Here is a 27298-nt window from a genome sequence, read left to right as displayed (position 1 = left end):
TAGACTCAGAGGGAGGGAAGCCGAGGGGAGACAGGAAGGGCAATCTGCTGACAGCACCCAAACACTGCAGACAACCCAGCATCTCTGCACATTCACCCATAAATCAAACATTCCTGCTGTTCAGGGCTGCAGGGAAACATGGCCCACCATAGTCTGGTCTCTGGTGCATGTTACCGAGGGATGCTGAGCGCTGACAGCACCTATCAGCATAAAAGCAACACATCAGCTTTGGAAACGACGACCGTGTGTTTTCATGCAACTGTACAGAGTGAGCTCAGGCAGAAGAGGATTCAGTTACCTACTGAACAGGGACCTTGACCAGTCAGGAAACACTGCAACATTTTAGAGGGGAACTAACCAAAACCATGCTGTAGATGCTCAGGCAGTGTCCAGACCATGACAGACACAGTTTAACACTTTATAAATATATCTTGAGCATTTTTGTGAGATGACGGCACGAGGCTTCAACATTTCTAAAACTTCTGGCTTGATAGAAGGCAGATGTGGTGACAAAAATCCGCCGCGACTGATACGTTTCCCAGAGTCTTGTCACCAGGAACGATGTCAGTCAAACATTTTATCTTTTTGCAGAGGTTTAACTGGACTAAATTACAAGTTAAACGTCTGTCATTTACAATTGAAGAAGCTGTCTCACACACTTTGTCCATGAACAACGTTTCTACACATTCTACATTTTTACCAACACGTGCAGTTGTGTTTCATGACGTTCAGACCACACTAATACAGGGGATAAAATCATTTCTGTGACTTACTTGAAACAACATACCCACTTCCTTCCTTTGATATGAAATAATTATCTAACCAGAATACATATACAACAGAAATCCTATGCATAAGATTTGACACATCTGGGTGTAATCATGGTCATGACAAAATTCCTACATCAAAAACAAATGTGGCATGCCAGGCTATGTTTTTATAAGACCTTTCAGGGGCCATGGATGAAAGAAAAAAAGCTAAGCTAATACAGAATCCTAAACACGTTCTTTGATCCATCAGAACAGGAAAAAAGAGGAAACCTGATCTCTCCATCGATGCATTCCATCTCTCTCAGCGTGGAGAAGGAATGAGGTCAGGCAGAGGAGGCCCACCAAGGTACCCATACCCGGCTGTAGCTCAGTGGAGCAAAGGCCTATGGGTAATTCTATGGCTATCGCAGCTCAGTGTTTTAACAGCTGCACCAGGAAAGAAATTCGGAACACGTGCATCCAAGCACGCAGGCATTTACCAAGCACAGTACCAACACACATGAATCAACACAGATGGACGCACACACAGTTCATTCATTAATGTGGGCATCGAATTCATGCCTTGTTTCCTGGAGGTAAGACTCTCCTCAGCCACAGACATAGCCTTGGTTTCCACGCCGCTATCTGATGTCTGGCCAAAGCCAGCTTTGTGACAGACTGTGTGCTAAGACGCCTTTATGATCAAAACCTCTGCAGGTCGGAGGAATTTCAAGTTGTGTGTGTAAATAAAGACTGGAAGAAGGAGCCGTGCATGCATTTCAGTGACCTCGTGAACCTCCACAGGTGCTGCACACAACTTGGCAAAGGATCTCAGCAAAACACTGGCTGTGGAGCTGTGAGTGGGTCTGAATGTGAGCTGGCGCGAGGCCCAAGCCTTACCTGACATTCTGACTTTCGATGCCTCCTCTGGAACCATTGGGACTTGGGCTACAGGAGCAAAAAGACAACAGAAAACATATCATGCAGTGCTGGAATGACACTGTTACACACATGGCTGGAGCATGCAGCAGTTCTCACTTTAGGACTAGATGCAGATTGGCGGAGAGGCGGGGGTCAGTGAACTGTGTGGTTCGGTTGTTATGGTCCACAAAGTATACCCTCCCTGTGGCTGTGTTCCTGATCTCCCATCCTGGAGGTAGAGGACCGAGTTCCTCACAGTTCACGTTACTCAGGTCTCTGAAAACAGCAAAACACAAAATAAAACCCTAGCACGCAACAATAGAGAAACCGAAGCGAGAAAGGGTGGGAAAGACAAAACCAAAATCAAATTCTAGGTATAAAACATACCAAAGCGCTGACTAACTGGACTCAGGCGAACAGCAGGATTCCGACATGTCTGAGAAATCACTTTTATTCTATTTTCCTTCTTCCTCTCATCTAAATTATTTACTGCTGCCCTGCAACCCCTTTCAGCTGGACTCCATGGAGACTAAAAGGTTCAGAAATTACAGCAGGCTCGCTCTGCTGGCGTGGACTTGTTTGTTTCGCAGGGTTGAAGCCAGTGGGACTTGAACCTCGTAAGCGATGAGAGCTTGGCAGCCAAAACATTTACTAACTCTGGAGCAGTCAGTAAGGTGTGGCGTGACTGATAACGTCCTAAGAATAGCAATAAAACTATCAACCACCACTCAAACCTGACAGAATGCGAGAGAGCAGTGGCCAGGTGTTGGAATATTACTTATATTGACAGCATCTAAACTGAACTGAAGCCTGTTTTTACTCATGAATGTCTAGACATCGCTGGGTGTGAAATTCATTTGGAACATGGCAATCAATAGGACACACATGCCTCAGTGAGTACTGCCCAGCAGCCTCTGGGCTGATGAAAACCTGAGAGGTCTTGACCACGTGGCCTAAAACGAGCCCTGTATTCATGGTAGACCAGCGAATCCAGTGACTTCTCAATGATGCCTATTCCTGTTATTTTACCCATCAGCTCAGACCCTGGAGAGGACGTACCTGGGGACTCTGGGGTCATGCCACGTACTGACACCTGTCTGAGTGTGGAGGAAGTACACCTGGCCCTGCTGCGTAGTCCTTTGCTCTGTAGAAAGAAATCAGATCTGGATTAATGAAGGTAAAAGTAGGATCTGTGCCACATGGAGATAGATTGTTCTATAATAAGTCTGTTTATAAGAAACAAGGAGAAAAAAGCTCTGCCTGAGTCAGAAAAAAAAAAATCCTAAAAGTCAACCAGGAGGAGGCAAAGGGGTGAGAGACAGGGTGAGGAACACTGGAGAGGAAAACAGAAGAGCGACGGGGTTGTCTGACTTCAGACGTGGTGAGCTCATTCATCACCATCTGCCAGAGATATTTCCATGGAGCTGCTTGTCAGAGCCTAGTGCTCTGCTCTGCTTTAACATGAATGTACACGTTAACCCACCACACAAGTGCTACATGGTGGCGACATTTGTTGGCTTGAGTAAGAAGAATAAGAGCTGCTGACGGTTGCCATTAGAACTGCCCAAGAACAAGCAAAGCACAGGCTGAGATAGAGGCTGAGACAAGCAGTGAGGCCAGGAGCCTCCTAATCTGAAGGACTCAGGGCAAAGCTGTGATACGCTTCTATGGCTCTGGCTCCCAAATCCTCCAGAAGATTCTACTGTGAGGAAAAACAAAATTCCCTAAGGCTGAGTGTGTGCGATCGCAGGCTCTATGTGCGTTTGCTTGTACATGAATGTGAGCAGAAAGAAGTGCAGACACAGCGTTTAACAGTTCAATTAGACAATGGACACAGTGTTGCTGCTTGTGTGGTCAGAGCTGATCGTTACTGAGCCCAAGGTTGAGCAGAGAAGCAGTTAAAACGGTGGAAGTAGAGACTGCTGGGACAAGTGTTTATCTCAGCTGATCTGGCCATTGTGAAACACTAGTCATGGTAGAAAATGCGTTCCCACTGACCATAACCCTCAGGCAGGTCTGGGGGTGTGTGCAGGTGGGTTCTGCTCATGTAGTTCCGGTGCCTCTGGGAACGGACCCGTCTCTCCTGGGCACGCTGGTCTCCATCGCTCGGCGGCAAAGCTGTGGTAGGCGTGGCACCGTTGGTGCTGATGGGCGTATTCTCATCCACAATGCAGCTGAGAGGTCGACCGGGGCTGGAGTACTCTGATGCCGGCCTGAGGCCCCGAGGAGCACAGGAACAGAGGGGACAAGGTTATACAAGTGGGAGACAAATAGAAAAGTGTCTGATAGAGACAGTAGACTGCGATAGAGCAAAGGGAAGAGACGCCTCCATTTGTGCTCATCACAGCTGTGACTTCCCAGGCTTTAAACATCTTGGTCTGGCTGCTCTGGAACAGTCTGACACCTTTTTTTAAGCTCGATCCAGAGTTGCACAATTTGGGACCTCTGAGGTCAATGAGGAGGCAGACTGTACTCACCTGGTAGGCCTCTCCCACTGTGTGGTGCGTGTGATGTGGTTCAAGTACTGGATTCGGCCAGACGCGGTCCTCCTCTCCTCCCAGCTGGCAGCACAAACATACACAGACACAGCAGTGAGCGGACATGGTTAAGCAGCCGCAGAGCGAGCTAGCAGTCTTAAAGCTCGCTGCGCTGTCTCACCACATGCAAATATCACATTCCCTGTTCACCCTGTACTTAAAGGCAACATTTATTGCACAGGATTTGCAGCCGCCACTAAAAACCTCCAAAGTTGATAAGAGGTTTTCCCCAGAACACTCACCCATCTGGAAGATCATTGTCAAACAGACGACTGCAGTCCACTACAGGGCCTCCTGTGCCTATCCGGTCCCTAGACTGCAGGCTCACTGCAGCAACACATGGCAGACAGATGCACACACAAGGATTACTAGACAGCAGATTACAGCAAAGGCACACACGTTATAGGAGCACAAAAACACACTAAGCTGTATAATACACTGTATTTTACTTAACACACCAGTATATTAGTGAGCTGCGCGCAGGTGAATGTTCAGACTGAAGGTTCCTGAAAGGCCTCGGTACAAAGCTTGCTCATGTTGGAGAATGATCTCCACTGTGGCTTGTAAACCTCCTGCATGCGTTACACAGGCACACCCTGAGTTGGCTGAAGTCGAGCCGGGTTTATCCCCATGTGAGAATGCGCCTGACTCTCTAACTCTGCACAGTGTTCACACCTGATTCTTCCAACAAGCTCATATATAAAACAAATCCAGTTTGTTTGATTAAATGTTCAGTTGTACAATCATCTGTACTCACCCACTATCTGGCCTCTGACCGTGTCACTGTCATTGGGACTCAGCTTGTTCAAGTCTAGTCTCTGGTCTGTTGAGAAGAGGACAGAAAGAAGGAGAAGAGACACAAGCACATGAGTGGACAAACAGGAAATGAACTCAGACGGACCCATTTCAACCTGCCAGGGTGTAGTTGTGTCCTCCCTGCACTTATTGCCCTGTATCATTTACATCACTCAGTCACCTCCTCCCTGCCTCATTATCTGAGTCTCATTCTTCTGTCTGCAGACCACAGCTTGGCTGTGCCCCGGAACAGATGGTCCGGTCTGTGGAACAGCCACAGGCTGTAAAAATCTCGCTGAGCATCGGTACAGAGCAGGCTTTAGTTCAAATGCGGAGGTCAAACATTTGACAAATTTCAGCACAAAGCCGGCACTATTCCACTCAGTCTTAGTATGGACATGAATGTCTGCCAAAGTCTGGAAACTCTTTGTCTGAACTTCTAAAAGTCTGTGGAATTTGAAAGCAAAGGAGAAGGGAAAAAAAACAACAACAGACAAAATAAGTCCAAGTTGCCTGCAGACACAAGAAATGCCACTATCTGCTCTCTGTTGTCTGGGTGTCATGCAGATCAGCTCAGGATGTCTGTCTAGACTAAACAGGGACTAAAAAACAGGCAATGGTCAAACTGTTACAAGGCTGGACAGAGATCAGCCGCCGCAGGGAAGAAGAAAACACAGGCAGTAAAATTGTGCACAGCAGCGCACTTACACAATAAGAAAATGAAAATATATACATTTAAATACTTGCACAGTCATACACGAAGACAAAAAAATGCAGACGCGCCACAATTATACATAAACATTACAGTCAACCTACGACACTCTGCAATTACACACAAACGTTGGAGGCAACCCAATGCCCTCTCCACGGCCCAGAGAGGGGACAGAGCTTCAACTGCTGGTAAATGCACCAAAAAATAAAACTGAAGAATGACAAATGCATACGGGGGGCGAGAGAGACCACAACTGAGAGAACACAACAAATCTAAGCTTACACTTAAATAGCTGCACAATTATGCATGTCTGCGTGAAATGACCGGTTGTCTAGATCGGCAGACGGAGATAGAAGGAGTTTAGTCACAATGGCATTTTGTGTGTGTGTGTGTGTGTGTGTGTGTGTGTGTGTGTGTGTGTGTGTGTGTGTGTGTGCGCGTGTGTACACACACAGTAAGCGGGAGGCTGACGGGGAAACTAAGGGTGAGCAGGAGGCCAGGGGAGAAAGGAAATGCAGAGGCAAACCACTCACAGCTGTGGCACAAGCTTCAGGTTTCCTGTGTCGCTCCAGGAAAACAACAGTGTCAGATCTTCTAGGAAAAGGTTGTGGGACTTTTCCCTGATTTGTGTCCACAAGGCTCCAAGCCCATTGGGCAGGTAATGGCTCACTGAGCAAAAAAACATCCAGACAGCTTTGTTGAAGCTACAACTGTCTGGCACTGTTTTTTACTAGGAGCCATTTACCAAAGCCTCTGTCTCATTTATTCAGTTGGCTTCTGAAAGGAGACATTTTTACTGTAACTGCAGGGTGATGTTGATTGGCTCTTCCTGTTCTGGTAGGGGTAGAGTGTTGACACCTGTGCACCCGGACATGGCCTCTGTCAGACTTACTGAAGGAGACAGGACACCGGAAGAAGCCATTCCATGTCCGGTCACTTCAACGGTTGAAGTGTTGAACCTTTTAACCACAATGCAGCTAGAGAACGGACTTAATGGATGGGGATTCATCTGACCATTAACAATACTCAAGTATTAACAGTTGTGAGTAATAAACTAATCTGTAAGCAGCAGTTCTGCATAAAAGCAGTTAGCAAAACACTATGACAGCATTTAGAGGACATCAATCCGCCAACAGGAATGTTCTCATCGTCTCACAGGAGGAGAAACGTTAGTTTACCTGCTGCAGGAGCAACTACAAACACATTTGGTAGCAAATATGCAACACTAACAACAAAATAGAAATCATATATGACTGATTTTACAATGTTGATGAAGGTGTGTGGACCCAGTGGGACTCTTACAGCCTGTGTCTTTAAGGCGGTTAATGGCGTTGGACAGAAGGCGGACACAGCCCAGGAACCCGGCCCCTTGCTTCTTGTGAATCTTCTTGTGATTCCACACACTGATAGTAATGGAGTCGGACTTTCCGATGTATCTGAGGAAAAAAGGCAGAGACACAGGTGACAACGTGCTCTAATAGAAGCAATAAAAGTGTGTGTGACCAGATCGACTTTTTCAAAATAAAGCCAGTCGTTATTCTTTGACATTCTAGGGGCTACGTCACTGTAGACGTTACATGACCCAAAGATGCCACAGAAGTAGACGAGGAGGAAGGTGGGGAGGCTGAGAGGGATTTTCCAGTCGGTGAATGTGTAAATCTGACCCTGAGCGTCTGAGAATGAGACAGAGCACAACGAGCAGACGGAGACCCTATGAATCATTTAAAATATTCTCAGCAGCACTGCTCAGATTGTGGGGGAGAGGGACAGATACACCACAGAGCGGATGCAGAAAACGCAGCATTTAAGAAAATAATAATTCATTTGCTTTGGCTGATGGGAAGCGTTCAGCTCAGCGTTGTTCATTAACAACTAAAGGCAAATTAATGCAAACTATGATCATGTACAACGCAGCCATCGTACTGTCAGACCTGGGCTGAATATTAGCACCATTTTTTACTTTTCTAATGAGATGCAGGAGAGGATCTCAAACCGTACTGAGCTGGTCAGGGAATGTCAGTCCGGCAAACGTTGAAGCTAAAAGTGTTCAGATTCAAAGTCACTGAGGGGAAGACGGGCATATTCATTGCGTCTAGCCAATCAGCTGACAGACCGCCACAGACAGACACCAGCTTGACTAAAAACAGCAACGTTCAAGAAACGATTCTCTGACTGGTATGCAAGAAAATAACTTAATTATAACGTGCAGCGACAGAAAACAGATGTGTTGGAATGAGAGATAGCCCGATACAACAGCCTGATTATTTTACAGACTCCTCCTGGACGTTTGTGCTGCTCCTCCTTCATTCTCTCTTCGTGTGTCGGGCCAGAGTCAGATAAAATCTCACTATGTGAACCTGTTGTGGCACATCTGCTCGCGTGGGCTCCCTCCTCCAGTCTAGAACTAATCAAGTGTGCAACGTGCACAACTGCATCAGTCTGTAATCATCGTGCTGCTTAGCGAGAGGGATATGAAACAATGGGGCTGTGAGTAAGACGTCTGGACATTTTGAGCCGATGCCAAATGCCTGTCTGGTGTTGCATGTGAGAGCTGCTGTGTCAGAGACATGACGGGGGGATGCATTCTAACCAAACCCGCCATCTGGATCACCCTAACCGTAAGAAAATTCATTAGTCTGGCTACGATTTTAATAAAAACAGAACAAGCAAGACATGGAACCAACACCAGATTCAGAGAGAGAGAGAGAGAAACCCACCGCAGTGCTTCTGCACAGTGGAGAATTAGGAATACAAACAGGTATCCTCCTTTCATTACAGGTTAAAGGAGAAGTCAAGCTTCTGTACGACTGTAGGTCCACCTTCCTACGGTGCCTGTGGCGATAGCCTGTTAGCGATGCAGACAGAAGGGCTGAGTGGCAGAAAGCCACACAGGCTGCGTCTGCAATTCCTGGTATGTCGGCCACATCCTGCACAACGCTGAAGGGTCACGGTTCATGAGGCCGTTAGCTGTGGGTGACCAGCGAAGGCCAAGCACTAGACACACTCACAATCAGGATGTCTACACCTTGACTTGAGCAGATACAACAAATAGAAAAGGTGCAAGTGCCAACAACTTTAATGAAGCGGGCTGTGTTCAGAACACCAGGTGCTACAGAACCTGCTTTAATAGGAGTCGGCCAGATGGCTTTCTAGGCTGCTCTCAGTCAATTAAAGCCTCCAACTGGCCATGATGATGAAAATAAACACTGACTGGGACGGAAACATAAATAGTTAAGTCTGCAGCCTCCTGGGCGAAACTGCTCTCGGTCGTAGGTTTGTGTCCGACGCTCTTTCACGTGATGTTTCCCAGCTCATCAGATGTGACTGGAGCGGCCCGTTTAGCGGCCTTGTACAGAGCGAGGCCTGCGTATCCCAGGAAACCAAACAAACGCAGACATGTGCTTCATCTCGCTGTGTGCGACGCTTTGGATAAACACCGGGCGAATGCTGGAAACTTTCACTCTCACATTTTCACTCACGCGCCCCGTCTCCCTTTTTTCCAGGCTGCTTTCACAGGACAAACCATCTTAGGGAAAAAGGCAAAGTGTGCAACAAGACATGCACGTGTTTCAGTCAATGGAAGAAAATAGTATTGAAGCCCCTCCTGGTCTGTGCTTCAAATTGTGTTCCAGCAAACATTTTTAGTCTGTTTACTGGCAGAGTGGGTTATATCACTGCAGAGTGTTTAGATAAGTGAGAGGCCAGATGCTTTTCTCCTGTTCCTGTTAATGGCCCAGTATGAACGAGTCCAACAGCACAAACTGCCTCACATTCTGTTCAGGTACGTTGGAGCAGTTCAAATAACCAAAAGCAGAACATCTGGGACTCACAGGTCATAGTGTTGGTTCCACTTGGGGTCAAGTGTGTTCCTCACAGTGTCTGTAGAGTGGCATTGTCCAGAGCCGTCCACAACCACCTTGGCAAAAGGATCCGGGAGGCCTGTGCACAGGAACCAGAACAGAGCCACAGTTAGTTCAAACTTTATTCTCAATACCAATAAATGCAACTTTGACACCACTCTGCTCTGTGGATGTAGAAGGTAAATGTTTCTGTTTCCTCCATGAAAGGAACCTCACTTAAAAGCCAGAAGATGGCGGAAGCAGGGCTGCCGCATTATGATTTAACATCTACTCGTTCATCCAAACAAACATTTTGAAGCTAAATACCAAATGAGAAACAACTTCACTCTCAACATGTTGATTTTCCTTGAACCACAGTGCTTTTGGTTGAACGTAACCTCAGTGTGAAGACTGTGAAGTCAACCTCAGTTCTCTGGACTGACTGACTTTTTGTTCACTCACCATCCACCAAAGCCTCCCTCTGAATTCTTTCCAATCACAAATCATTCAAAAATATCCTACGTGTACAAATCCTTCCACAACTGTTTCCTATGAAACATGTTTCTGGCTGCAGATTAGTTGCATAACAGTGTTACTTTGAAGAGGGTTTGCTTAATTGCTTAGTCAAGTTATTAATTCCAAAGCACAAACCCAAAGTCTCATGAAGCAAATTTAATTGCTTCTGGGACATTTTATCAGATCATATGTATGTGTGGATGGATGAGCAGGTTATAGAGCGATGTTCAGTCATGCTACTTTAAGATCTGCATGAGAAGCACATCCCAAGCATTAATTTGGTACACTTAACTGGATAGATTGTTGTGTTTTTTTGTGTCTTTTAATTAACTAAATATTGTAGCTTTTAAACTAAAGGCATGGTTACAAAACGACAAAACCAGAAAAGTCAAATAATAAGGCCGAGAGATATTTCAGGTGCTGTTCATCACCAAATCCTGAAGTGAATGTTTGCTCAGCTCCTAAGCGTAGAAATGGAAGGAACACCACAGAAAGCACCTGAGTGAGCGGAAGATCTTTCCCAGACCAAACACACCACCTAAAACACTACAGACACCTACACATCACTTCAGCTATGTTTCGAAATGCACTGGAACCGGGGGTCTGTAGACATCACCTAGGGGAGCGGTCCGACTGAGCACACAGAACCGGGCACTTGGTTCTGAAGTGTACAGACAATGTGATGCATGTTCTACACATTCACATCTGTAGAAAGGCTAAATAAGTAGATTCTAGTGTGTTGCTGACAGTCAACATAGAATTATTAAGTGGTTTACGGAACCTTTACGGTGCATGTATCACATGTTGTGAGCACAAAAACCAAAAGGAAAACAGATGGTGAAAAGCACACACAGGTTTATCATAAATAATGTTATGGCCAGATACTTACGGAAAAAGTCTTTCTTCACAAGATTTTTGGCACAGAGCACTGAAAAGAGAAAGAATCAAGAGTTACTTCACAGGCACAGCAGAGCAGGGATGCACGTGAAACTGCCAATGACTTTGTTTTAGGGTTTGGTGTTTGTTTTGTGCTCAGAGTTGGGAGAGTGGCAGGAATGTGCCCAGGCTGGCAGCAGGAAATGATTTGTCTAGATCACGATTTAAGTGGGCGAGAACTGCTGAGAATAAATGAATAGCAGCCATGAGTCAATCACAGGCCTGCACCGGTGCAGACTACACAAACCATGTCTAAACCATGAGTGGACAGAAAGCCAACGGTGCCCCCCCCCCCTCCCACCACAAGGAAGCAGCAGAAGTTAACGGGCCACTGTTAAGGCCTCATGCAACATCATGTGGGGCGGCAGTGCTGAGCTGGTGGCCACCAATCATAGGGTCAGTGGTTCGATTCCTGGCTTCCCCCAGTCATGTGCTCGAGTGTCCCTGGGCAGGACACTGACCCAAGTAAATAAAATGTGACGCTAGTGGCTGTTTCATGTGCTGAGGAGACGTTGTCTGATGCCTTTCAACCTAAGCCAAGCGCTTAGGTACAACCAGATAAAATCACACCCTCAGCGACAAACTACTAGAACAGACTGTCAAGAACATGCACGACAGATGAGGAAGGAGTTCTTTCCGCAAACATCCCTGGGAATGTGTTACGTTCCAGTGAAACCCACCTCATTTCTAAAACATCTGGGACGCATCGCTGTCGGTCGAGAGCATGAGCACACAGTGAACCACAGAGCCCAGTAGGGACATCGCTCTCCTCCAGCTCCAGTCATCGGATTAATTATTTACAGGCAGGGGGCGTAAATGTGGAGTGCACAACTGGAGACTGAGGAGGGTGGAAAACGTGGAGTAAGGCAACAGGTAATGCTTCCTTTACGTTCCCTAAATGCTCCAGCCCTCAAAGCACACACATGTCTACAGTGTTTCTAGAGGTCTAGAATAATGAACAATCACTAGTCACAGATGAACTGGAGAAGCCCAGCTCAAAGCTGCAGCCTCTCCTGGGCATCAGCAGCCAGAGCTTCCCCTTCAGCAGGACACTGCAGTCACACCAACATACAGGCTCCTTAGAAAAGCAGCAAGATGCTGAGTTACAACTGAGACAAAGCCCCAGAATGGCTGATGCAGGTTGACCCTGTTTCCTCTTCTCAATTCAGTCTGCTCCTACCTGAATTTCTAACCCACCTCCCACTTCTACAAGTCTCTCTAATGGCCATCTATAATTTTAACTGTGACAAGCCCAAAGCATCAAGGGGGATGTGAATGTAGGCCAGGCAGGAACGTAACCATCCTTTGAGCCGCTGATTAAAACAGTTTTTGGTTCAAACTCAAGTAATATATTTTGGTGGAAGCTCAGCGATGTAGAGCTTCTTGCCAGAATAGGTCATTACAGCTAAATGACCCAAAACACAAGAAACGTCCCTCCTCACCCACCAGCTCAAAGAACCCCCAGAAAATTTATGCCGTTATGGGAAATGTGTCCTGATGACAGAAGCCTTTCCCAAGAAAAGGAAGTGGGCGAGCTTGCACCTAGCGGGCAACGTCGTAAATCCGGTGTTTTATTGGTCACTGAGGAGCGTCTCTCATGCTCTCACACACAGACAAATGTAATTATGTGTTCTCTCTCTCCCTCCTATAAATGAAGATGAAAAACCTCCCCACCTCGCAATATGACCCACACACAAACGTCTCTCAAGGTTAAAAAAATAAAAGCTAGTTGTACGTGTTAATATGAAGCGAGAGGTTAACAGACTTCATCATTATGAAAGCAGTGTCCTGGTGGGGTGCACATCACACCGTCCCAAAGCGAAGCCTTCCCCCGGCTTGTAAACGCCTCTGCTGCAGCTGCAGAAACCCCACCGAAGGGCTGCACATTCGTTACTCAACCTAAACATCCCATAAAACCAGCATCGCAACAGTTGAAATCTATAGAATGTCCCACATTAGGTTCATGTGGTGCTTCTGGCTTCTACATTTAGATTGTTGGATCTGAACCTTCTCCTCTCAAAAAATCATAGTCTCGCCAGGAAAGCATCACATAACCCCGTGCATCTCAGCCCATCTAAAAGCCTCTGTCGTCATAGCGACGGCAAGTCTCAAGGAAAAGCTGAGAGAAGAAGGGTTTCTCTGTGTCGTCTGTGTTTCTCATTCCAGTCTGGTCCATGTCTCACATTGCCAGAGACTGCAGCACTGACTGATGGGGGGGTGCGAGACATCCCACCTCGCCTCCCACAGAGGGACAGGACGAGCACTGCTGAGATGCTCAGCAAGAGATGGGTGCACACATTACAAGTGACCAACATCTGTACATTCGAACCCACTGGAGCATTTTCATGTCCAGACGACGAGTCAGTAGTTGTAGGATGTAGTTGCACTGCTGTCTGAATGTGAAGCTCACCCCTAAAACGTTGCCCCTTTCACGCCTGCTCAGGATCCTGAACATCAGGACACCAAACGTGTTCACTGCATCTGAGAACGGGAGCCTCAGAACACTAGTCCCAAGTACTTCTGAAATCTGGGTAAGCAGATGTGTGGAGCTGATGCTTCCAACATCATGTGACTGGGGAACGTGAGGCTACAAACATGCCGAAATCGACTTGTTATACAGCGATTACAGGACGCAGCGCAAACAACGTTGGGTTGACGCACGCGAAGCATTCTGACACAATCCTGGAGAAAAAGACTAACGGAGTCAAACACACGGCTCAGTCTGCTCATTAGAGTCTAAATCTAGGATCAGAGATCACACAGTTCTGTTTGATAACTGCCAAAAACCCACTCCACTTTTCCTGCGTACTGAGGATGTGATACCGCATGAACAGCAAAAACCACCACACAGGTCAATAAAAGGAACAAACGCCTGGTTTGTCAGACACCGAATGGAAACAGGATCTAGTGGCTCACAGAAGATGTCATTACTCCCACAGGACAGCAGGGAAAGCTGAACCAAAACCAAACAACTCATTATCAGCCTGCATTTGTCTCCTTTTGCAGCCTGGCTCTTGGTGAAAATCAGTGTGAGTGGCGGCAGCAGCTCTGTGCACACAGAGCGAGACCGTGGGGCTGAACTTAAAGTTCCACCTGTGGGGAGAGGATGGGCTCCGTTTCTCACAGGCTGGCACACAAAGAGTCCTACTGTGCAGGCGAATCAATGAAGTCTGCCAGATGCAAGCCAAACACCTGGGGAGGGAGAGGTCATGTGACATGGGGGCAGGGGAGGAAGAGCGCTGGGGGTGGAGGTGTCGCTATGGCAGCAGTCATTGGCCAAGCCGGACCAAGTGGGAACCCAGCGTCTTGTGCTGGGAGCAGACAGAGAACAGTGACGCATGGGAAGAGGAGAACACCGTGGGGAGAAGGGGGTTAACGCTGGACTGGACTGGACTGGACTGGACTGGACTGGACTGGGCTGGGCTGGGCTGGGCTGGGCTGGGCTGGGCTGGGCTGGGCTGGGCTGGGCTGGGGCTCTGCGGTCGACCAGCACACTGGAAGTGGAGGAAACGGGGGAGTGGGAAGAGACAACCGTGGGATCATATTGCAGCTTTCCCATCCAGTCCATCCAGACCAGAACAGTGTGGCAGCGAGGGAGAGGCCTCATTTTAAATGGACCTCCTGGTTGTGTGAACCCAAAGGCATCTCGCTCAGGTTGACCCAGTTAGGAGCCTCCCTTCCTTTCCACCTGGTTCCCTCTAGTCCAGTGCACTGGAGCCTGCCAGACAGTCTGACACATCTTCACCCCCCCCCAGCCCTTCCTCTGCCTGTCTGCCCGGTCTGTTTTGACTCCGGCCCAGGACCATGAGCTCTCATGTGCAGCATTGTTCTTCTATAAACAAAAGGCTTCCTCCTCCCTGATACGCTCCTCGAGCTCTGTGGGACCCAAAACCCACAAATGAACAAGGCTGGGATGTGACTGACAAGCGCTGATGGTCACGCAGGTGAACCTGCTCTCCACTTGTCGCTGGCTAATCTTTGAAGCGTGTCCTAATCAATCTCTCTGACAGCATACAGGCTAATGTTTTGTCTGCCTCTCAGACCCCCGTCACTGGAGCTGTATCCGATTGAGCCTGATATTAGCTGGGCGCCGAAGCTTCCACTAATGGCAGCCACTCAGTCCAACAGAGGAAGCTAATAGGTTCAGGCTGAACTAAACCAACACCACTTTTACCACGGCTGAAGGGACTTTAAAACCTGACGAACTAAACTCATGCTTGCATTTTCATCTCTTCACAATCACCCTGAAATTAAGACCAATGACGGATGTTAAAGTTAATGGTCTGGCTCATTTTTTAATATTAAAATATAATTATTTAGTTTAACATCTCATTCAGCTGCTGGTGTGAGGAGCTAAAACTGATTATTGTAGGACGTGAGGCAAGACTGAGAACACGCAGCTGAATCTCTATTATGATATGTGACATATATGTGATACGTGAGGTCAAGCACAGCAGCCGCCGTTGACCTGCTCTTTTCAAGACCCGGCTACACCACTTATCTTTAACTGCAGCCGGGCAGAACAGAGCCAGTAAGCTGGGCTCAGTTTCTCAGTCCACTTCTTTATGGGGTGCACGCTGACTGCGGAAAATGTGGTTAAGGTATTTGTAGGCAGTGGGAAATATCTCAGCTTTGGCAGATTCCTCTAGCTTAGCAAATCCAGTTATGTAATATGCAAATGTGATAGGGTCACAAAATACAGATATTAGAGCGAGTGGTTACCGGAGTGATCATGGAACCACCAGCTGCCAGGAAAATCTTCTAATACCTCTGAAGAGACAGGCAATTTCCAAGGTTTAGAAAATTAAAAAGGAAAAAGGGAAACAAAATCTCCCCATACATCATTTTAGGAGGAAAACAGAACAGGAACACTAAAAAACCAGAGGGGGAAAGATCCCCTCATTCCAAAAGGACATGCTCCATCTCCATCTCACACGTGCCCCGAGCGAGGAGGGGAAAGAACAATCTGTCAACACGAGACGTTGATAGAAAACCAACCGGATTGGAGAACTCAGAGTCTGTCTGATGTGCATTAAATACCACAAATCAAACATAAAACATTTGGATTCCCAGGACTCCTGTTACACGCTTGAGGAAAAAGACGTTCTGAAGAGGACATCTGTTGAACCAAATCACTGTGACCAGACATGTAAAACTAAACTGGAGTCAGAGGAAAGAAAAGGCAGAAGACATGATATATCCCCCGACAGCGTCTCATCATAAAAGATAAAGGGCCATGACTAAGAGCAGCCATTTATCATTATACATCATACTCTGCACCTGCTGGAAAAGCAATGCCCGACACCGTGAAACACACGGAGGTGCCTCTATGTAGGAACTGACAGCTGTGATTAGCAGCTTCGTTAACGCGGGCGGGTCAGGAAGCTGTGCTTCAGGTGCTACAGTCCGGAACCGTTGGACGGGAGGACAGGTGTCGGACAAGCACAGCGGTCTGGAACCGGACGGAGGCCAGGTCTGTCTCATCTCCCTCTGTACAAACCTGTTGGACGACGTGGCAACGCTCCCCACGCTCACACGAGCACGGTGCCTGGAAGCGTTCGCAGCCAGAACATTTCGTCCACTTCACGTCACCTTTTCCCTCCGTGATACAGTCGGCTGTAATTGCATAACAGAGGAGTCCACCCCGACTATTTCTGGCTGCACAGTGAGGAACCATGCCATGGTAATATTCAGAGGCATTCCTGTTATCCCTGCGCAGTACCTCCCTCCCTCTTTCCACTCTGTATGAGACGATGCCTGACACAGTCATCCAAGTCTTACACAGCACCATCATGGCGCCGCTAAGTGACAAGTCAAAACCGTGAGCGCAGCTTCTGCAAGCTTGCACTGCTGCGATTCTCCTGGCTTCCTGGCCGTGGTGCTACCTGTGATGTAATGGAGGGGAGCAGATTGATGGCACCAGGGCCACCACGCTGCCGCGACGCTGCCAGAAACCAAGCGCTTGCTCCTCCGCTTTGTTTCAAATCTTTGGGATTTGTGAAGAGGAAAGAAACTAAAAGACTCTTCAGTTGCTAAGAATGATTTCACAACGTGTTACATCATTACCACCCAGCCATATTTTCCCTATTCTATTCTATACCACGCCAGTGAATAGGCTGGACCGATGCTCGGGACAGAAAACCTGCTGGAACCTTAGATGAAAGCGTTCCACAGCCACCGACCGATGTCCTGCTGTTCTAGTGATGGCGTCATCTCTCAGAAACAGCGATGCTCACTTCATTATAAAAACGACAGGCTGACTAAACGTATGAACTTCAACTCATGCTTACAAGACTGAAACTCGGCCATGCCTCCAGCAAATCACATCCCATACCAGACAATCGGACCAGTGTCAGACCCGTGGCAGGTCAGATTAGCATTAGACACTATATAGCAGCTTTGGGCTTAAGCTCTAGACGTGAATTTGTACATGGAGGTGCTTTAACAATCGTAATGATAAGGTTTGTAAAGGTAACTATTAGGCTGCCTTTTCAGCCTGAATGACTATGGCTCTGCAGAATCTGCCCGAGAGCTGAATCATCAAGAACTTGGCACTCCGAGTCTTGGGTTTGATTGTTGGTTTCATAATGAATTTCCTGTGTGACAAGCCTCAGCTCTTATCAACCAGACAGTTACACATAAGAGACAAAATCAAGAGACTGAGTGATGAGAACCTGTGGGAAAAGACTCCGATGTTAAAATACCAAATTTGCTTCCATGTACACATGAAGTCTGACTTTTTTACCACGAAGGAATCCTGTGGTGTGCTTGTTCAACTACAGCAGCGATGCCATTTGAAATGTGATCTGGTGTTAATGTAAACATCTCCCTTCGAATCTGGACTCCTCAGAGGACTGAAGGCTCTCAAACGTCAGGCCGAAGGCGCCTCCAGTCCACTACGGGCGTCACGAGGCTTTTGCACCAAACCCTCCACCCTCGATCTGCTAACAGTGAAAGACCCCCCATCTGCTTGAGGTTAGTCAGAGTTACATCGCATACATCGCATCAACCCGTGTCCATCCAGGTCTAAAGCAGAGCTGGCACGTTGAAGAATTAATCTCAGGTTTCCTTCCTTCGACAGACAGCTGTGCAGGAACGCTCGGGCCGCCCTGCCTCCACCCGGAGTCTGGGAGGCGTCACGTCGGCATATTTATCTCTGGGCAAACTCGCTGAGTGATCGCACCTAGACGCAGCACAGAGAGGTGCTAATAATCACAGACGTCCCTACAAACACATGAAAAAGGAAGCAAAACCACGGCTTCAGTCACGGATAAAATGTGGAAGGTGACAGGTGGAGTTTCCAGGAGGGAGGCCAGTGACCGGGAGAGGAAAAAGACAACTCACACCAGCATCACTGAGGTGATGCTGTTTCACAACACAGCACATACACCAGCAGCTGCAAGACACACAATGAAGGTCAATGTGGGACATGGTCACTGCCAAACAAAGCACACGACATTTGTCGGTGACAAGACCAAGCTGCACGGTTGATTCTGCAGCACCTAATTATTGGGGAGAACAGAAAAATGTATGTGGAGAAAAGCAACAGATTGCACAACAAGCTGTCAAGCGTCCGTCAGATGACCGGTCCTCAAGCTGGTCCTCAAACATCTGTCAGACATGTGAGCTGTGAATGGGCAGCAGACCCATCGCTCAGCTAGAGTATGGATGCTGGTTTCTGACTGGGAGGAGCTCTAAAGCATCTTGGATGGGTGAGAGTTGTGTGGAAATAGTTGCTGGCAAGCTCACGATTTGTGTTTAAACAGCTTAGAAGTTACTGAACACAAGTGTGTGAAATTAACGTCAAGGCCTCAGCTCACCGCCAACACGTTTTACGGCTCCCGGCTATTTGCTGGGTGAAAAGCAGTCAAATGACATGGAATCGAACTGTGTCACTTTTCAGCCAGATTCCATTTACCAGTTCTGGTTCTAATGGATCACTTCTTCGCAGCTGTTCCTGTTCTGCTGAAGGCTGTAATGTACAGCTCACGCTACGACGTGTCTAAATCAATGAGACGCTGGCAGATGCTGGTTCTACTCATCTACAGGCTGCACACACAAAACCAAGAGCAGTTAAAGTCAAACTGGGCTGACCCCAACATTTGATATGCATACAGGCGCCTCAGATAAAAAATACCCCTGAGTGGAGTTTCTAACTTCAAAGAGAGCTCAAGTTTGGAAAATGGGCAAGAAATGAGCAGTGGGAGGGACAGTGTGGAGCAGGCTGGAGCGATAGCGAGGAGCCTGCAGACACAAATCTGTTTAGCTCTGACTGGAGGTGCTCTCACGCGCACTCTGCTAATGCAGTTCTGACCCATTACCACCTGAGCCAGGTCTGTACCAAACCACCCAGAAGATGAGCAGGCTTCAACAGAACCGCCCCGCAACCGACACACAAAACAACAGTTGACTTCTCCTGGAGGAATCCACCACACTCATCTTCAATTCTTCCTGCGCTGTAATTAACTCCAGCTTCCACCAATCACAGGACAGAAATGAAAGAGGGCACGTTCAGGTTTCGCAGCAGGGGCGTTGGGTGAGAGTGTGTGAGCATTTAACAAGTCAGAGGATGAGTTCATTCCTTCAGCACATATGCAGCTAAACACAAGCATCATGTCCCTGCTGGGGTCCCTCCCAGTGGATAAATGCAGTGGGTACTTGTGGTGACACACACAAAGGAGAGCATATAATCTTGTGTTACATCCACCTAGAATCATCAGCCAACAGGAGCCTACCACAGCAGCTTCCAGGTTTGCTTCCAACTGCAGCACGGCTGCATCCACCTGTCAAGCCCCAGTGGCTTTATCTGTTAATGCCACAGAGCCGCGGTTCTGAAGTGTTGACGTTCTGCTCAGCAGGAAGCCTAACCAAAGCCACGGCAGGCTGTTCTGGTACAGCGACAGGCCTGAGCGGCGTGGACGCCTCACGCCCTGCTGAGTGAGACCACTGCAATGCTTTGCTTTATTATTACAGGGGAACCTGGGCGTGTGGCTGCTCTGGCTCCACCTGTCGGGGGTGACGTTTGGAGTGTGGGGTTCTGGGGGACACTTCCTCTCCAGGCGCGGCCCACTCGTCCCACCTCCGGGCCGATGCCGCTGCTCGAGCGACCGCAGGAGGCTTCGTCCTGACAGAAGAGCAGCTGAACCAACAAGGCCGACCTCAGCCAGTCAATAAACTAATGAAACTATTTAAAATCACAGGAGCCTCTCAGCAGGGGGAAGGAAAATGTTTACAAGTCATGTGCAATAATTGCTCCTTGCAGATTTCCCCACCCCGACGGTTCCTTCTTCTGGCCTTTTGCTGCTGTAATTTTGTTTTCTTTCTCTTCTTGTTAAAGCATAATGTGGAAACGTTTGCTCCAAGTACATGTCCACGACAGGCCAGCAGAGCCAACAGATCACCACATGCAGCTAATCACTGTATATTTTCTATGTATCCTGTTTGAACACCCAGATGGACCCAAATCACTTCCATACTGCCACTCTGTAAGAAGGGCTCTGACTGAGACCACATGAATGCACCAAGCACCAGCTCAGACCACATTAAAACTCTCTTGATCATCAGGTTCTGTGCCTCCACAGACCCATCTGTGTGCAGCTGTGGGGGTTCGTTCTTCAATTCAATTCAACATCCAAAGACCCCCCTCCCCATCTGTAGGCTACAGTCAGACCGAGGAGCTGGACTAAAAAGGAAAGATTTAAGCCTTTCACTGCGAGCTGCACAGTGGACCAGTGTTAAAATAAGTGTGTTTTATTCTCAAGCAGCATCTGCGCCCATTCAAGCGTCCAACGTCTGGGGGGGTAGAGGGGACGGTTAGCAAATATTTAATAAAAAATAGTAGTGTTACTCACTGTTTTTGTGGCTCTACCACCACAAAATAATTAAAATGAAAGAAAGACAGTGAAGTACCTAGAGGGAGGTGCGGAGGAAGCAGATAGTCAGGGTGGGAGTAAAGAATGCTTCAGACTGGTCTGAGGGGGAAGAGGCTTGCAGTCGGAAAGAACAGGAGTGACTCAGAAAGGAAGAGGTGGGAATGTGAATGGAGAATAGTAGGGAATCCCACTGAGATAGCTCTCCATGCTAGTCCACACCACGCCAAAGAATCCAGATGAGCAAACCATATGGCTGGAATCACATGTAAACTCCAATCTAGAGGAGAAACAGCAATAAACATTCAGAACCTGAATCCAGGTTCAGTCAAACAGAACGTAGTTTGATTGGCACTCGAAGGGCAAAGAGCATGGTTCAGCATGTGATGGTATAATGAGAGACGGGCTGAAGGGTCGCATTAGCTGTTCTGCAACGCCAAGAACAAAACTGTATGCGTCATCAGACTGACGCTTGCTTGAAATGTGGGACAAATTATGCCATAAGTTATTAAAGACGATCAAAAACACCAAGCTATAGCTCAAAGGAAATTAAATGTCTCCACAGATCACATGTCTGGTCCCGTAGCAGACTGTGTTCATGACGTAATTTAGCAGCGATCAGCTGTGGAGTATAATGGAAACCTGTCCCATGTAGTCAAAGGGCAATTCTCACCCCAAGTGTTAGTTTTAGCAGCTTGCCTACCATATTTTTTCAGTTTAATGGCTGGCAAACATCTGTAACATCTGTTTTAAATGGACAGGGGGCTTGTCAGCTAGGAGACGCGTACAGAACAAACAGCCACAGGCCTGTTTAACTGTAGCAAGTCTTCAGTCACAACCTGCCTGGAAACAAACTCATCCACAGCCATGCCTCAAAATCCAGCTCATAACAAAATGCAGCTACAGCGTCGCACTGACACGTCCCTGGGCTCGTTGCTCCCTGCACAGCAACCTCATATCATCCACAGCTGTGCAACAAACACAGAACCACAGTCCAATGAGGCTCTGAGAGAAAGAAATGTGAGCATGTAAACACTCCCATCTCCTAGAACTACTGGGGTCTGCTTTGCACTGTTCTCCAAGGAAAGGAAAAGGATTGACAAGACACTGACATGACACAATATTATGTAACTCTGAAATTTCCCCTGGTTGCTGGTAGTACTGGAAAAATGCACTAAAAGCCAGGAGACAAAGCTGTTAATCAGAGGATGACGTTGTCCTCTGGGAGCTTTGACATTCAGTCAGGAGAGGTTCACGGTGTCACTGCGCATCAAACACTGAGGGGTGGTCTGCAGGCACCACTGCAGTGACACACTCAGGCTCAGGCTCCTCCAGCCCAACATGAAGAGTACAGCACCGACTGAAACAGCAGCAGCAGCAGGTTGGGCGCGTCACGCAGACCCACAGTTGCAGTCCAATGCCATGAGTTGGCGTGTTTCATGGACAGGTCCAACCCTCAGACCCACACGGCCGCACATTACTCAGTAGATTCACCTCCCTTATGTCTTTGGCCACTTTGCATCTTTAACATAAATAATTCTCATTAACGTGTTGCCATCAGAAACCTGCCCCAGCTTTAACATTTGATCTGGACAGAACAGACAGATCCGGTTCAGTCCTGGAGCCACATCAAAAGAGCAGCTGTCGGCCCGTCTCGCAGTCACAACTGTGAGCTCGCATGTGAACCGTTTAAGAACGGGCCAAACACCAAACAGCTGAGGGAGCGACACGTCACACGCCGCCGCACGTCGCTCCAAGCGCTCCGGTGAAGCCGAGGTCCGGTCCGGATGAGGGGCGCCTGGGCGAGCTGTCAGCAGGCTCGTTGGAGTGCGGCTAGCTTGCAGGCAGTGCGGCTAAGCTAACTAGCTACCAACTTTATGCGAGTCAGTGTGTCAGCGCAACAGTGTCAAATTACAAAAGCAAGCACCGAGTCAGCAAATGCATTACAACAGACGCGAAACGCGCTCCGCATTTCTGCTTTCATCCCAAATGTACGGACTCGATTAGAAAAGCAACACTGTGACGCTAACGTTGAGCTCCACCGGGGTCCGTGTTATATCTGGTGCGTGTAACGGGCGACAATCACAAACAGTAATGTCCAAATTCTCTACATCTGCCAGAGCATTGCCAAAATATTAGCCAGCAATAGAAACAACTAACATTTACATAGTACTTTCAGATGACGGGAGCGCCGGGCAACGCCAACTTTATTGCCCGGAGGAATGTCCTCTCCAGTAAATACACGGAGCCCTGCTAGCTAGTGTGTGGGATTTAAAGGCTAGCTACCTGTTAGGCGCAGCTTCACGGGGCCATTCCGCCGAACGCCTTGGTTCGACATGTCCTCTGGGTCCCAGCCTTCACGGCGCGTATTAAAAACGTGTAAAAATTAAAAAAACAGCCAGGTTGATGAGCCGCTCCGCCACTTTTAGACAATAATGGAGTCACGGCATTGTGGCCCGGATGTGGACGGAACTGCGAGCATAGCGAGAGGAAAACGCACAAATGAGACGGACGAGAAGAGCAGCTGCAACGTGCGGCGTAAAACGGGCCCGGGCGGACGCAGCTCCAGCGGCGCGGCTGCGCTTCACATCTTCGGAACAAGCTGCGCCTCGGACCGCGTCCTGCTCTGCGCTCACCGGGACTGAGAGTGCGGGGCGTCCGCTAGAGATCCCGCTTCAGGAGGCAGCTGTTGGGGGCAGAGCCGTGACGACGGCGCAGTCTCCACAACCGGAGCTCACACGCCGCGCGCGCATGCACGCACGCACGCACGCGCGCGCCCGAGCTTCTGGCGAGCGGTCCAGGAAACCGGTTCGGCCTCTGCTGCTCCAAGTGGACGGCGCCTGCTCCGCTCCCCCAACAGTTCGGATTCATTGATCTTTAATAATGTTCTTTAACACACTTCTCTCTAAACACGTCCGGCGTCCTCCCAACACGTGCGCGCTTTATTTATAAAATAAAATCTAGTAACCGTTCCTTTAACTCTCCTTCATTTTGCCCACAGAACACGAGTTGGTCTTTCAATTTTGAAGGAAATATCTTTCTCCCACCAAATGAAGCATCTGTTCACTCCAAATGACAACTTTATCATTTACCAGTTAAAGAAAGTTGCTGAACAATTGACCCAGTAACTTTATTTACAGTCTGTTAAAACAGTATGTACAACAAGTACAGCTGAACTTCACCAGCACATAAACAACAGACAAACAAGTACAGTACAGTGGAGGAGAGACGTGAGGCATCACTTAGAAGTTGAAAGTGCTCTGGTTCTCAGAGACCTGGAAGGCATATCCATCCGTAGTGGCATCAGGGACAACGCTCTGCACAACCTCCTCCTTAAGACACACAGAGAAACAGGTCAACATGAGACCGTGACACACGTCGCATCATTTAACGCGTCAGGAACGCACCTCCTCAGAGAAGTATTTCTCAATCAGGTGGAGGGCTGCTTTGTAGACCATCTCATTCTCGTGGGACTGCAGAGCCTCAATCTTGTCCAAGCCACCAAATTCTTCAATCATTAGACTTAGCTTGTCTGACTCGCCAATTTTATCCCCAGCCTGTCAAAGAACATCAGAGGTTGCAGTTTACAAGCACGCTGGCAGCTCGGACTTCATGACAGGTCCACTGCATCAGCACTCACCATGAAGATGTTGGTGATGGCATCCAGGATGACCAGGATAGTCTTACTGTCCTTGGTGGACAGGAGGTTCAGGAGCGGCTCCAGCACGTTGGCCTGAACAAGGTGAATCACCTGCTGAACATTGCCCCCGCTGGTGTAGTTGGTCACAGCCCACACAGCCTCTTTTTGAGTCTTGTAGTCTCCCTGCAGGGAAGCAGCCAAGGCTGAGCCACATGGACATGAGCTCGACAGAAACCCACAGGGGGTGTTCAGCTTACCCGCACCAGTGTGTCCACCATGTACGGGACTATGCCTGCGTTGATGACCTCCTGGATTTGGGAGTCTTTGCCGGCAGTGATGTTGGACAGAGTCCAGGCCGCCTCCTTCTGAATGTTGGCTTTTTTGTGGCGCAGCAGGCGGGGGAACATGGCCAGGGCGTCAGCATCCAGAACAGCCTGCGTCTGCTCGTCCGTCCCCGTGACGATGTTGCCGATGGAGCGCAGAGCAGGCGTCTGAAAGAACAAATGAACACGTCACTGCGCGGCACAGCCCAGCAGCTGCCTGAGACACCGGTGGTTGAGGCTACACAGGGGATGGAGACTGAACAAGTTGTTTGCAGTGATGAGATCTGAAGCACGTAAGAGTGTATACGTACAATAACAGAGAGCTCGTCAAAGCTGAGCAGCTTCACCAGGCGAGGAATCACCCCAGTCTGCACCACCACCTCAATGCGATCATTGGCTCCATCAGTCAGGTATGAGATGGCCCAGCAGGCGTCAGCCAGCACCTCCAGGTCATCGTGGTGCAGCAGGCGCATGAGAGTAGGCAGGATCTGTTGGATGGCACTCATGGGAGGGGACGGGTTCTTGTTGCGACAGAGGTTCGACAGCGTCCATGTCACGTTCCTCACATAGCCGGGCTGCAGAGAAACAAACGGAAGGTCAGGGGAACGTCTCAAGAACCTCCTGGTTGCGTTAGCCTGCCCCCTAGTGGCCAATGCAAAAGGTGAACATGTGCAAACAGTGACCCCCCCCAACAACTACTCACAGTGAGAACGGAGAGGTCCGGCACTGCCAGCAGGCTGAGCAGAGGGGCCACAGCTCCGTGCTTGATGACCAGGTCTCTGAGAGCAGATCCGTCACCTAAACACAAGCAGAGGCATCAGTACAGAATCAACTTTAACTCCATTACAAAAAGCTCTGTCACGTACCGGCAATGTTTCCGAGGGCCCAGACAGCTTGCTCACTGATGTGCTGGTGGGGCGACGTGACCAGGCTGATGAAGGCAGGAACAGCCCCACCGGACACGACCGCCACCGTCTGGTCAGACGTCCCAGACGCGATGTTGGTCAGAGCCCAGGAAGCTTCGAACTGCATGGGAGGACAGTCCGTGTGCCCCAGAAAGGCGACGAGCTTGGGGATGAGGCCGGCGCTGATCATCTGGTCAATGGGAGGGTGTTTGTCACGGGACAACAGTTTCCTGCATTCAGGGGACAATGAGTCATCACAGCAGCAGCAGCAGCAGCAGCAGCAGCAGCAGCATCCTTGGACTTGAGGTGTGCTTTAATGAGCCGTTACCGTGCAGCTTGTGTCGCCTGCAGCTGAGACTCCGTGACCCCGCTGTTCACGCCTGCAACGATCTCCTCCACTGTCCACTGCCGCACAGTCTGAAAGGAGCAGAGCCCACCAGCGGTTCGGGGTCAAGTCTCCAGCTTATTTGATTGGTCAGAACGGTTCTATTCTTCCCAATTCTCACCAACATGAACTAAACCTTGACATACGAACACACTTAGGTTGAATACCGCATGTTCCCCTGGACGGAACCACGGCCTGGCGTGTTCAAAGACCAACCTGACAGTTCTGGGTTCTCTCCTGCAGGGGAGACGTCGCCTCGTCAGGAAACGTCGCCACGTTTCTCCGCTTGAACATCTGATCGTCCTTCTTGGCCTTTCGCAGCTCGACGTTCACCTCCACCCTTCTGCGTCGCAGCTCCTGAAGCCAGAGGAGATGTTAGGAAGGGGAACTCAAGAAAACCAGCTGATGCTGCTCAGGTCCAACTCACGGTGGCATCTTTGCCTTTGTTCTTGAACCGGTTCAGACGAGCGCTGTTCTCAGACATTTTGCTTTTTCAGACCAGTGACGCCCAGCAAAAGTGCAAATTTGAGTTTTGTGAAGTGGTTCCTACAAAAACACACAATAAACCCTCCATTACAATCGATCTCGTGAAGCAACTGGAAACACGTCACGCTAATCCGCCTGTTTGACATTAAAGCACGCGGAGAAGCAGCTCAAAGTACAAACACCAAAACTACTTTCAGAATTTATATATAACATGAACTATTCCGCAGAAAAACCTTTACTTTTTAACGTCTCGTAGTTGACAGTTACGAAGTTCTTACCTGCTCCTCCAGCAAAAGTTGTACTGCACCACCAAAGCCGCACAGACCTTTAAATTCTGCTACGAAGCTTCCTGATTGGTCCGTTTGTGTGAAACGCATCCAACCCGGTTCCCTCATTGTCCAGTTTGAAAAACATCAGCGCTCACAGGAAACTGCGTCACAACACACAAACATCGCGAGATTTCATTATCAAGCATTTTTTTCTTTTGATAGTGATATTTAATCTTTTTCTTTCGGCCTCTATATTAGAATATAGAAATATGTTTAATAATTTTACTTAAAACTTTACTTTCTAACTAACTTTAGTGCACAGTCACAACACTTTTATAGCATTTAAACTTTACTGACCTGGGTTTGACGCACATGCGCCTGCTAAATTAACTTTCAGCAAGAAACTTTTTTAAATA

At 48.4% G+C, this 27298-nt stretch overlaps 2 protein-coding genes across 2 annotated transcripts in view; both read right to left on the bottom strand.

Moving 5' to 3' along the window:
- smurf2 (SMAD specific E3 ubiquitin protein ligase 2) overlaps positions 1 to 23654 on the bottom strand; it is a 30882-nt gene extending 7228 nt beyond the window's left edge. The window contains exons 1-11 of the mRNA XM_029158547.3: positions 23161 to 23654; positions 10959 to 10997; positions 9545 to 9653; positions 7017 to 7150; positions 4965 to 5030; positions 4450 to 4534; positions 4148 to 4231; positions 3669 to 3883; positions 2730 to 2814; positions 1788 to 1946; positions 1650 to 1697 (exon numbers count right to left, since the gene is read on the bottom strand). Coding sequence (XP_029014380.1) covers positions 1650 to 1697; positions 1788 to 1946; positions 2730 to 2814; positions 3669 to 3883; positions 4148 to 4231; positions 4450 to 4534; positions 4965 to 5030; positions 7017 to 7150; positions 9545 to 9653; positions 10959 to 10997; positions 23161 to 23212 — 1076 coding nt within the window. The 5' untranslated portion in view covers positions 23213 to 23654. The remainder of the gene's footprint in view (positions 1 to 1649; positions 1698 to 1787; positions 1947 to 2729; positions 2815 to 3668; positions 3884 to 4147; positions 4232 to 4449; positions 4535 to 4964; positions 5031 to 7016; positions 7151 to 9544; positions 9654 to 10958; positions 10998 to 23160) is intronic.
- A 329-nt stretch (positions 23655 to 23983) lies between these two features.
- kpna2 (karyopherin alpha 2 (RAG cohort 1, importin alpha 1)) lies at positions 23984 to 27023 on the bottom strand. The gene is made up of 11 exons (XM_029158633.3): positions 26892 to 27023; positions 26555 to 26673; positions 26344 to 26484; positions 26071 to 26159; positions 25704 to 25972; positions 25541 to 25635; positions 25149 to 25412; positions 24772 to 25005; positions 24515 to 24697; positions 24282 to 24431; positions 23984 to 24206 (listed from the first exon to the last, which is right to left on the bottom strand). The coding sequence occupies exons 2-11, from the start codon at positions 26609 to 26611 to the stop codon at positions 24117 to 24119; spliced, it is 1572 nt and encodes a 523-aa protein (XP_029014466.1). The 5' UTR covers positions 26612 to 26673; positions 26892 to 27023; the 3' UTR covers positions 23984 to 24116.
- Positions 27024 to 27298: the final 275 nt, after the last annotated feature.

This window comes from Betta splendens, chromosome 8, assembly GCF_900634795.4.
Source record: "Betta splendens chromosome 8, fBetSpl5.4, whole genome shotgun sequence".
NCBI classification, from domain to species: domain Eukaryota; kingdom Metazoa; phylum Chordata; class Actinopteri; order Anabantiformes; family Osphronemidae; genus Betta; species Betta splendens.
The sequence above is the reverse complement of the archived record's forward strand: the minus strand, read 5'-3'. Positions and strand labels throughout refer to the sequence as shown.